General features: G+C 42.7%; 1 protein-coding gene across 3 annotated transcripts in view; it reads right to left on the bottom strand.

Moving 5' to 3' along the window:
- Positions 1 to 759: 759 nt before the first annotated feature.
- HS6ST2 (heparan sulfate 6-O-sulfotransferase 2) overlaps positions 760 to 12,369 on the bottom strand; it is a gene marked incomplete at both ends in the record, with an annotated part of 346,112 nt that continues 334,502 nt past the window's right edge. For all 3 annotated transcript variants that reach the window (XM_080719496.1, XM_080719497.1, XM_080719498.1), the window contains one exon: positions 760 to 1,645. In XM_080719496.1, coding sequence (XP_080575622.1) covers positions 760 to 1,645 — 886 coding nt within the window. The remainder of the gene's footprint in view (positions 1,646 to 12,369) is intronic.

Below are 12,369 nucleotides of genomic sequence, written 5' to 3'. Positions count from 1 at the left end.
AAATTATGGTGACCTCAAAGCATGTGGAAATTCAATTTTAACGTTGGTGATCCACTTGGAAAAAAGTATGTTTTGTTTAATATTAGCTACACCCTGTTTAAAACCTTTAAGCTGTAGAAGGTAGAAAAAGTTTAAGATTTTAGACATCTCTTAAGTTACAAAATATGAGTCCTGTTCTCAATATTTTTACATGAACCACCCATGTTTGGGAGAGGAATTTTTAAATTTTCTACAGTTTGGTAAAATTTATCAGTTATTCTTTTTAAATAGGTTTCTTGTTAAAAATCAGAAGAAAATGAAAGGTTTTGTGTTTCTTTGAATCACTTGATGTTTTTACGTATGCCTACCCTTGAAAAAAAGGTTTGCTTCTAAGAATAGGTTTTAACAGTGTATCATGACTCATTTAATACTCATTTCATAGCCATAGGTTAAATGGCCACACTTTCTGTTTTCATTTCATCTCTATAATTAATTTAAGAACTTAAAATATCTAAACGGCAACTTCTGGTGAGACTGCTTTGGCTTTGGGATTTAAAAATAATCTAACAGAAAAATGACAATTTAATTTCATGTTGAGATTTGTTTTACCCACGCACAGCAAAACATTTAATTGAAAGGCAACTGCAAAGGCAACATATACACTTTCTAAAACTTCCAAAATTGAGGAAGCAGGATGTATTTGGGCATTTTCATCTTTTAAGATAATGCCATCCTTTTGGTGGCGCTTTGGAAGAAGTGAGCATGGCCTTCCGAAGGCTTTTAGCGCCATTTCTCTACACTGCCTATGTAGTCATTGGTACCATTGCTGGTGTGGCTATCGTTTTGTTCCTGGCCTGTGTTCTGCTTCTGACTGGCTTGGTTCTCCTTCTGCCTCAAATTCTGCCCTGGATTCTGAGTCAGATTCTGAATCAGATTCTGAATTGGATTCTGAGTCAGATTCTGATTTGCACTGGGACTCAGGTTCTGACTTGGATTCTGGCCCTGGCCCTGACTCTGACTCTGGAAATGGGTCTGAAGGAACCTCCCCTTCAGGAATTTACGTTGTTCCTGACGCTTCCGCCTGGCTTCCTGATGCTCCTTCTGCCTCATAAACTGATACCTTTGCAAGAACAGGTCTTTTGCATAGCTGTACAACTCCATATCCAGAAAATTCAGTCCCTCAATACGCTTTTGGATTTCCTCATTGATCTCTACGCTGGAGGCCCTAGTGGTATTATATTGGGTAAATGGTGAAATGAAGTTCATGTTGAAGGTTTTCTCAAACAGGTACTGGGTCTTTCTCTGAAACTCAGTGAGGCCAAAGAATGCCATGTGCTTTAGATTTGATTTGGCGCTTTCCAGAAGGACCTTGTTTCTTTGCTTTTCAGGCATGACGGAGAGGTTGTAGCAGCCTACTAGGGTGAGGTCAGAGAGCATGCGCACCTGGCGGTTGTTGGCCAGATTATAGGGGCAGTCCATGAACTCTTTGAGGGGGCAGCCAGACCAGTCGTCACCAGTGTAGCAACTGGGGAGCTCTTCAGAGGTCGGGGGCCTTCCATCACAGACATGCAGGGATGCTTTCCATGTTGCCCCTCGCTGGACATGTCTCCACTCACTCAGGTACCTGGACACTGGGTCCCGGAGAATTGTGATGTAGTGGAAGTTCCTATGGACGAAGCACAAAGACCAACAGTCAGCCAGAGACGTGGACAACATAAGTGAGTCTGGGAGGTGGATGGTATATGAAATGTACACTGGCCAGTAAGAAGGCCAAAGGGTAAATGACAAGGATGAGGTGGCCTTTGTCCTGTGAACTGTGCCATAGTCCCCTACATTTCATTAGCCTGGCCAGATAGCTAATTCCTCCACTCAGGTACAAAAAAGTTTGACTCAGGAAATTGGCCTGGTCACATTTCACTCTTTTTGTCTTCCCCTCTTTTAGTCTCTATCCAAATGACAAAGTCCTCCTAGTGATGCCACTGGCTCAGTAGACAATCATTTTCTTTCATATTTTTTACCCCTCTGTCTCCTATTAACCAATCATTGAACTGAGACTCAGTAGAAGCAAATGATTTATTGAAGCAAATGAAGTTAAGTGAGTTCAAATGCTAGTATTTTTATTAAATATATGCAAGCATTTTTTCAGTATCCAGTCTAATCTGAAAATCTTATTAATCAAAATCATATTGAAAAAGCATTTAATATTATATTTTGATTCTGGTTGTTTGTCATAATATTGTGGCTCATACATTATGTAAATAGAATGTAGAAATACACAGAGCAGTACATGTCCTCCAGAAATAAACAGTGTAGTTAGTCACTGACTGAAATAGACAAGGAAGCTGCCAATAACATATATGCAAGAGATTACCTTGGTTTCAACCTTTGCTCACATGAGGTTATTTCCAGGGTAGAAAAGTTTACTCTATCAGCTCCAAAATATCCCCTTTGCCCACTGAAAGGATACATGGATGCCAGCAACTGTGTACTTTGTTGAATGGTTATCTTTCAAGGTGCAAACTGATAAGTTCTTTGCTCAAACAGCAGAGTAGCAAACACACACAGACACTCTCATAACCATATATAGTGGGTGCATACATATGCAATCCACCTCAGGCCTGTCAATATCTAGTATATCCTGGTCAGGTATATCTTGGTTAGGAAATGACCATGGAATTGTGTTTTTCACGAAGAATGAATTTCCAGGTATAGTGGATGAAGGATAAGGTCATATTCTGGGAACAATTATAATGGACGCTGAATATTGACATTTGGTCTCTTAAAGGAGTCCTGAGGAATGGTCATGTAACTTTTCTGAAGTTATTGATTCCCATCTGAAGGCATGGTGGATGGTTCCATATACATGCACACAAGGAGCCAGAGGGAGCCTTTTCAACTATGTGGCTGACCAAATGTCCTCTGAGGTAATGCTTCTCCTGACTCTTGTGTGTCTGGCACCTCAGGCCTGAGATCTATCTTATGCCTCTATCCTGCCATACTTTTTCCTCCACCTGGTATGATCTTCCATCTTTGACTAGAAAATTCTACTCATTCTTTCAGTCCCAGTTAACATCCCAGATCTTGTATTAAAAAAAAAAACTAACCCTGCCTTTTGCTTCTGTCATCTTCTTACCTATGCTGCCACTTACTTCCATGTTTCATCTTTGTTAAAATACTTGTGTTTCCAAATCACAGTTATTTGTATGCCCACATAAACTTTGTTTTGCAGAACAAGGACTCTCTTCTATATTTCTACAATTGTCATCCCATTCATTTCAGCTTTGTACCTTGGCGTTTATACCAGACATCAAGCAGAATCTCAAAAGACTACTTAAACTGCCTATTCCACAGAAGAAAAAGGAGAGAGCTGAGTACATCCTTCACCTCATGAATACTCAGAAGACTATCCCAAGTGCTTTGCAAAAATCATAGGAAGGTATGTATGTTTTCTTAAAAAATCACTTTATACATCTTTTTTTTTTCAGAAAAGAACAAACATTGTACACAGAAACATTGAAGATGAAGAGGGGAGTAAAGAGTACCTTCATTTATATCTGGGCTATTTCCTAGGACTTTACCTTTCTGGTGCCACTAAAATTTATCTCTGTACAGACCCCCTGCTAAGGAATAGCAGCATTGTTCCCTAGTAACCTTAACCAATGAAGATGGCTACTACACCCATTTAGTAAGCTGTGTGACCCCCTCCTTCCACTCCTAATTTTGCTATTCATTCAGTACATATTTACCAAGCCTTTGTGCTATGCCTGAGGTGTTCAGTGGCAATTAGTTTAATTCTTTGGGGGAAAAAAGAATTTATTTAGTCCAGTGACACCTCTGGATTAACCTTTTAACTAGCATTTCCAGGCATGCATTGTAATAGGGGTTGCTGAATGTTTTAAAATCTTATATGGAGTCACCTTCATGCTAGCTGCCAATACTTCTGCCCTAATTTGTTTTACTGGTTAAAGCCTATAGTGACATCTTCTGGTAAATCTTGGAGCACACCATGTGCGAGTCTGAGACTCTACTTCTCACAAATGCTTCCTTGCACTTCAAACAAGAGAAATCCCAACCACCGGAACTAGTGTGAGACTCAGTGTTTTGTAAGCATCAGCCTCACTTGGAGAGAGAGAGAGAGAGAGAGAGAGAGAGAGAGAGAGAGAGAGAGAGAGAGAGAGAGAGAGAGCGCAACATGGAGGAACAGAGATAGGCATTCAGAGTTTCTCATCATGAGCATGTAACATCAGTATACTTTCAACCTGAAGGTCCTCTGGAGCCCATATGAGATAATAATTCCCAATGTGGGCAGCCTCAGTCTCTACACTGTTAGATTATTGCTGCAGCAGAGGTATTAGGACCTCCACCCCACAGACATACATTCACACACCCACTGCTCTGGTGATAACAACTACCTGGATTCAAGTGACAGAGATTTTGTGACCATTAACAATCCTGCTCTTCCAGGAAAAAAATAGTGTTAGGGTCCCAGACAGACTCAACTGGAAGCCCTTGATGGTGCTAGAAAATATCTTATGGGAGCTGAGCACCACTGTAATCCCAGCAACTCAGGAAACTGAGGCAGGAGGATCGCATATTCAAGGCCAGCCTGGGCAACTCAGTGAGACCCTATCTCAAAATAAAACATATAAGGACTAGGGATGTAGCTCCATGTAAAAAACAAACAAACAAACAAAAAACAAACAAAAAAAACCCCTCTAGGTTCAATCCCCAGGACCAAAATAAAAAGAGAAAGAGGGAGAGAGAGAGAGGAAGGAAAAGACTCTGTGTTAAAAGAATGATGTGCTGAAGTAGTGGTTTGCAATATCTAGAATTACATGGTGTATTAGAGGTGGGAAGACAGGGAAGGATAATACTCTGGAGGTTCTGTTGGCTAAATTCAGAATCGTCATTATTTCTGATGGGAATGTGGCCAGAAAGGCAGACACACACAGAAACATGGATAGTATATTTGTTGTTGTTGTTGTTGTTGTTGTTGTTGTTGTTTTTGGTGGCACTGACTGGGGTTCCTGGAACACTCCCTATTTTTATATTTTTATTTGGAAACAGGGTCTCTTAAACCAGCACGGCTGGCTTCGAACCTGCACGATCCTCCTGTCTCCACCTCCCAAGCGCGGGGATTACAAGCGTGCGCCACCACGCCCGGCATGGGCAGCTTATTTGCAGGAGCTAGGCTAGGCCAGCCCAATTTACACCTTGCTTACTCTCAGCACCTCATGTGTACCTGGAGTGGGGATGGGCACCAAGTATCCAAATAGAGCTGAGATCCTAAAGAACTTTACAGACACCCATTATGGCAGCAGAAGACAGGGGTGGGTTTCTGGAAGTGTTTTGAAAAACAATTAAGAATGAGACATGGCTACTGGGCATGGTGGCTAATGCCTATAAAATTCTAGTACTTGTGAGGCTGAGACAGGAGGCTTACAGGCTTGAGGACAGCCTTAGCAACATAGTTAGATTCTCAACAATCTATCAAGACCTTGTTTCAAGAAAAAAAAAAGGGGGGGGTAGGCTGGAGGTGTTGCTTGTAGGTAGAATGCTCCTGGGTTCAATTTCCAGAAACACACACACACACACACACACACACACACACACGCACACAGAATGAAACAAGGCATTGGAAGTCTTCTGTGAAGTCCAGGGATAGTGGAATCAAAGAGGAAAGTTGAATGCTGGGCATGGTGGTGCAGACTTGTAATCCCAGCATTTGGAAGGCTGAGGTTGGAGGACTGCAGTTCATGGACAGCCTCAGCTACTAATTAGTGAGCCCCTTTGCAACTCAGTGAGACCCTATTTCAAAATAAAGAATAAAAACAGGGCTGGGGGTGTTAATTCAGAGATAGAATGCTCTTGGGTTCCACCCCCAGTACCAAAATAAATAAATAAATAAGAGGAAAGTTTGTCAGGGGCCTAGTTGTGGAAGGTATTAAATGCTATATTTAAAAAAATCCTAATGTTTGTTTCAAATTATCACACTAAACCCCAAACATATGTACAATTATTACATGTTAATTAAAATAAATTTTAAAAGAGTTCAGACTTAATTCTGCAGGCAATCAGAAGGGGTCGGAAGGTTTTAGGCAGGGGTGACATGATTTGGCTTGGGTTTTATAATTAGGGACATTAGGAGGTTACTGCAGAAGACAAGGCAAAAAGAGAAGGTGGGGCAGGCTAAGGGAATATTTAGGAGAGAGGGAAAAACAGGAATTGGTGACAAAATAAATAGGTGGCAGAAGTTGATTCCTGGGTCTTTGGAGGAAAGTTTGAGGTGCCTATGGAATATCCAAGTAGAGAGTTGAAGGGCCACTCAGCAATCTGGTGTCATGGCATATGACTGTAATCCTGTACTTGAGAGGCCAAGACAAGATGATGGCAGGTTCAAGGCAAGTGCATGGTAAATTAGTGAGACCCTGTGTCAAAATGAAAAATAAAAAAAGTGCTGGGGCATAACTTGGTGGTAGAATGTCCCTGAGTTCAACCCCCAGAACCAGAAAAGAAAAAAAAAAGATAAAAACATGCAGTGGTCAGCACTAAGTGGTAGTTTCAGATAAATTACCTGACCATACTTAGGAAATCTGTTTATAATTCTACTTGTGTGGCTTCAAATATTTGAAGGCAGCATTTATATCCCCCAATGCTTCTCTTCTTGATACTAAATATGGTTTCAACTATTCTCTGCTGCTTCAGGGCCCTCACTCTCCTGTTGTTTGCCTCTGAATACATTGCATTTCATTGGAGCATGGCCTTCCAGGTATCAACTGAGAGGTAACAAGAAAAGCTAGTCTATCATCTCCCTTATATTGCCACCATTCTCTTCATGTGGCCTCACATCACATGGACCATTTAAGCAGCAATGTCATGTGATTGACACATGGTAAACTAAACTGTTTCTTTCTTTCACATATATGCCATTTTTTGTGGTACTAGGGATTGAGCCCAGTCACATTCTACCACTGAACTAAACCCTCAACCCTATTTTTTACTCATTATTTTAAAACAGGAATTCCCTAAAGCTGGCCGAGGGGTTAGGCCGGTGCTGGGGCCAGCGAGGCCGGCATCGGAGCCTGCCATGAGGCAAGGCCAGTGCTGGGGCCTCCAAGGCCAGGATAAGAGCCTGCCGAGGGGTTAGGCCGGTGCCGCAGCCAATGGCCGGCATCGGGACCTGCCATGAGGCAAGGCCGGTGCCGGGGCCTCCGAGGCTGGGATTGGAGCCTGCCAAGGGGTTAGGCCGATGCCGGGGCCAGCGGCCAGCATCAGAGCCTGCTGTGAGGCAAGGACAGTGCTGGGGCCTCCGAGACCAGGATCGGAGCATGCTGTGGGGTTAGGCCGGTGCCGGGACCAGCAGCCGGCATTGGAGCCTTCCGTGAGGCAAGGCCGCTACTGAGGCCTCTGAGGCTGGATTGGAGCCTCCTGAGGGGTTAGACTGGGGCTGGGGCCCGCAAGGCCATCATCGGAGCCTGCCGTGAGGCAAGGCCGGTGCTGGGGCCTCCGAGGCCGGGATCAGAGCCTGCCGATTGGTTAGGCCGGTGCGGGGGCCAGCAAGGCCGGGATCGGAGCTCACTGTGAGGCAAGGCCGGTGCTGGGGCCTCTGAGGCTGGGATCGGAGCCTGCTGTAAGGATAGGCCAGTGCTGCGGCCTCTGAGGCCGGGATCAGAACCTGCCAAGGGGTTAGGCCAGTGCCGGGGCCAATGGCCGGCATTGGAGCCTGCCGTGAGGTAAGGCCGCTACTGGGGCCTCCGAGGCCAGGATCGGAGCCAGCTGAGGGGTTAGGCTGGTGTCAGGGCCAGCGAGACCAGAATCAGGCCCTCCCATGAGGCAAGGCTGCTGCTTGAGCCAGCGAGGTCTGGATCAGTCCACCGGGTAGCCAGGCCACTACTGGGGCCGTCAAGCGTGGGATCGGTACTTGCAACGCGGCATGCACAAAGAAATATCACAGAAAATAAAAATCAGATGCTTCCCCTAATCAGGAAAAACTAGAAGGAAAGGGGCAACAGGAAGAGGTAGAGCTATAGAAAGGGCCCTATAGTGAAGCAATTAAGGTGACCAATCAGAGGGTATGGAATAGGGGACGATGGAGCCTCTTTAAAATGCAGGAGGTACATAAACAAATGTATCAAAGTTAATCACCAAACAAGAATGGGATCGAGGGAGGGGGAGGGGATGGGATGGGGGCTGGATGAGGGCTAATTGGATGATGTGTGCTTGTATATCCTCTCAAGTCTTGTACTCCAATGTGATATATGATTACAATGCACCAATTAAAAAAATAAAAAAATAGGGACTCCCTAAGTTGCAGAGAGCCTTACTAAGTAGCTGAGTCTGGCTGTAAACTTGTGATCTGCCTGCCTCAGACTCTCAAGTACTGGGCTTACAAGTGTGCACCACCATGCCTGGCTCACATATATGCCATTTTGAGACCCAATCTACATTGCCCTAGACTGATGCAGCTTATTTATGGTCTTGCCTAATTTCTTGTTAGAGCAAGTGTAAGCCTGTCAAAATGCATCTGCATTCTGATTAATCCCCCAGCAACTTCACTGTGCTTCTTGTTCCTGTTGGAGATGACTGAAGCATCTGAGCATTGATCAAAACAGAATAAGATGCTGTTGAGCACATGTCTGTGGTAGTTGCTAGAAATATTTCTTTAGGTTGATATAAACCTGAAGGGTGCTGAGGAATGAACTGATTTAATTTTCAAGGAGTGAGGTTGGCTAAACTCCAGGAAAATTGAACACAGCCTGTTTCAGTTAACAATATTATCTTGTAATCCAAACTGTGATTTAATTAAGAGGGCCAGGTCTTACATTTTAATACTGGAATCATGACTCTCCATAAGTTACCTGTGTGTGTGTGTGTGTGTGTGTGTGTGTGTGTGTTGCATGTGTTATTCCTCAGCTCTACCTCTGAGCTATACCCCAGACCTTTTGTACTTTTTTTATTTTGAAGCAAGGACCTGTGAATTGTCATGTGCTGGTCTCAAACCTCAGCCTCCCAAGTACTGGAATTATAATCGTGCATCACTGCTGGTTGCCTGGGTTAATTTAATGACTGATTGTTCATGGTATCTGAATGTCTATAGGGCCTCTACTGGCAAAACACAGCAAAAGGTTTACTGCCTTCTACTGCAGGGCAGCTCACCAGGTGGCCTTGGAATGATCCAGACTTCCTCTCTGAAGAATAACTGTAGAAGCCTGATGCAAGAGTGCATACCTGTAACTCTAGCTATACAGGAAGCTGAGGTAGGAGGATTGCAAGTTTGAAGTCAACTTAGGTAAATTAGTGAGACCTGGTCTCAATATAAAAATAAAATACTAAAATAAGATCAATGTAATAAAGGCTGGGGATGTAGCACGATGGTAGAACACCCCTGGTTTTAATCCCCAGTAACACACACACACACACACACACACACACACACACACACCCCAAAAATGAATTATTGAATGAATGCACCAGAAGTAGAAGTAGCAGAGTTCGGGATAGGCTATTAGAAAAATGAAATTTTTATTATTTGGTAAGGAAAAGCCACTAGATGTCACTATTAAATAACAAACCATTTTATACCTGTGATGAAGTATTTTGAGGAGCTCTGATTATATTTAGCTATAATGCCTGACTTTTTGTGCTATAACCCAGTTTAAAAGAAAGCTGGAGCTTGGTATGGTGGAATGTACCTATAATTCCAGTATTTCAGAAGCTGAGAGGAAAATCACAGGTTTGAGACCAGACCCAGCAACTTAGCCAAGACTCTCCCTTCAAAGTAAAAAAGGCTGAGGATGTACCTCAGTGGTAGAATGCCACTGGGCTCAAGCCCTAGTACTATAAGTAAAAAAAGGTCTAGAAATTTAATACTAAAAATAAACAAGTAGATAAAACATAGGCCATTATTTTTGTCCCTATTTTAACAGACTATTCTAAAAGAAGTGCCTAAGTTCTAATTCATAAAATCTCAGACTTGTCAGAGCAAGAAGAAACCTTTAAGACAGCAAATCAGCTAAGTCAAATCCTATATTTTATTTTTTGTGGTACTAGGGATTGAACCCAGGGGTGTTCTACATCCAAGTTACACCTCTAGCCCTTTTTAAATTTAGTTTTGAAACAGGCTCTCACTAGGTTGATAAGAATCTTATTACTTACTGGGTCTTTCCTCAAATCTGCAATCTTCCTGGCTCAGTCTCTGAACTTTAGAGGCAGGGAAAGCATAACTGTGAGAAAGAGGGACAAGGGCTTATGCACATGACTCAAGTTGCCATGAACCCTTGAGACTCACTTTAACATCCAGGAATATTTCTGGGCTGAAGGTGTGTATACTTTGCATAGACGTGTCTTTGTGTCTGGTAATTACATAGGATGGCACACTCAATCAGGCCTGAAATAACTCATTAACCTTCACAAAGGGGAAAATTTGGCTGGTGAAGGAGGGTACTTCCTTATACCAACTGTACAGCCAGGAGCTGGGGCCCTTTGTGTCTGGTACTTAAACATTTATTCCCAACAATTGTGTGACTCATGTATTATGTCCATTATGGGTATAAAGAAACTGAGATGCAGAGATAGAAGATTTGACCCAGGGCCACATTTCAAGTTAAAATATGGTGTTCAAACTCGAATCCAGTTCTTTCTGACTCCAGAAACTATGTTCTTCCCATTCCAGCTCTGGGAAACAAACACAAGACTTCTAGCTCCAGGAATAAAAGAGTGATTCTCAAAGTGTAGGCCCACAACCTGTAGAATCAGCATCATTAAGGAACTTGTTAGAAATGAATGTTCTTGGGTATACTTGCTGAACCAGAAACTCAGGCATCTAGGCCCAGCAATCTCTTTTAATAATCCCTCTTGGAAATTCTGGTGGGCATTCATACATGCACTCAACTTTGAGGACCATTGTTTTAGGCATGTGGCTTCAGATATCAGAAGTCTCTCAGAGATCCTAAAAAGTAGGCAGAGATGTTCTTATACTTCCCAGAGAAATCCTGGGATGCCCATTTCTGTCCTGTAAAATTCCAGGGAACTTTGCTGAGCAAAGATCTGAGGATCATACTGTAAACATTTACTTTTATTTGAGGCTGCTGGTTCACAAAAGGCCATGAAAAGGTTTTTCCTGCACTTCTCAACAAGGAAATAAATATCAAGGCCATTTTTTAATGGAAGAAGGCTAGTAAACGCGCACCAGTTAAGGTCATAGGAGTGGTCAATAAAAAGTTAATTTAAGAAAGGAAACAAATTCTTAATCCAAACCAATAAAAATAAACATTTTATTATACTTGCAGCACAGCTCAGATTTTTTGAAAAGTTAAGACTTTGCACATTTCCTTCTTGTAGTAATGATAAGTGGAAGAAAAATAAGAATTGTGGTTGGTGGTCCTAAATAAACTCTGCAGATAGTGGGGGTTTTCTGTCACATTGAGACATAAATGCTGAAGGTCTGGTCTCTGCCTTCAGCTAATAATATCTAAACGAACTGCCCAGACTCATTGCATGGACATTACTCCATCAAATCAAGGAGGATGGCTTTCAGATCAAACATCATTAATATGTGAATGTAGACTAAGTAACAGTATAGTAAATTGAATCAAAGACAAACATGCCTCCTATGGAATTGGATCCTTCCTGCCTTAGAGTTGCTGTTTGAACTGTTTTCCTTGTGTGCTCATATATTGGCAGTCCCCAAAGAGAAGTTTCATAAATGTGATGGTTAGCAGCAGCAGCAGCCTCATAGAAGAAGTGCAAGGCTTTATGAAAAGCCTACTAAGCGAGAGGATGATTGTTGTTTTTCAGTACATTTGACACCATAGTCTTATGGCTCTGTAGTCACATTTTATCTAGTGAGGAGAGTGAGCTGTCATATTTTCAGAGAGTGGGCCACATGGAGCAGTGCACCCATAATTTCACTTGATTGTCTTCCCAGCACAGGAAAAGAAATAAATGATCCAGATGCTGAGTATCTCCATTTTCCCTACAAATGATGTGGGTTCGTGACTCAGCCAAGCTCCCTAGCAACCTTTGTGAGGTGGGAACAGAACCAATTCCTGGGAGCCCACTGATCTATAGGACAGCCACGATACATACTGATTCAATCATGGGATTGATTAGAAGGGTACAACCATCCTGGGTAGAGCATGTAATAAACACAAAACCAATTTTAAGAGGGTAAAGGTCTTATACCGACCAGACAAGTTAGAGACATGTGCATAGGTAACATTTCTGTTAAGGATGGGGCATATGTATGGCTGTGGTCCCATAAGGTTACTGTATATCCTCCTACACCATGTAGGTTTGTACAGTCACACTCTATGATGCTTACACATCATTAAAATCACCTAAGGTCACCTAGCTCAAAACACTTCCCAGTTTGACTGTATTCAGCTCTCT

Source organism: Muscardinus avellanarius, assembly GCF_963383645.1.
Source record: "Muscardinus avellanarius genome assembly, chromosome: X".
In the NCBI taxonomy this organism is placed as follows: domain Eukaryota; kingdom Metazoa; phylum Chordata; class Mammalia; order Rodentia; family Gliridae; genus Muscardinus; species Muscardinus avellanarius.
Note: the sequence above shows the minus strand (reverse complement) of the source record. Positions and strands in the feature narration are given on the sequence as shown.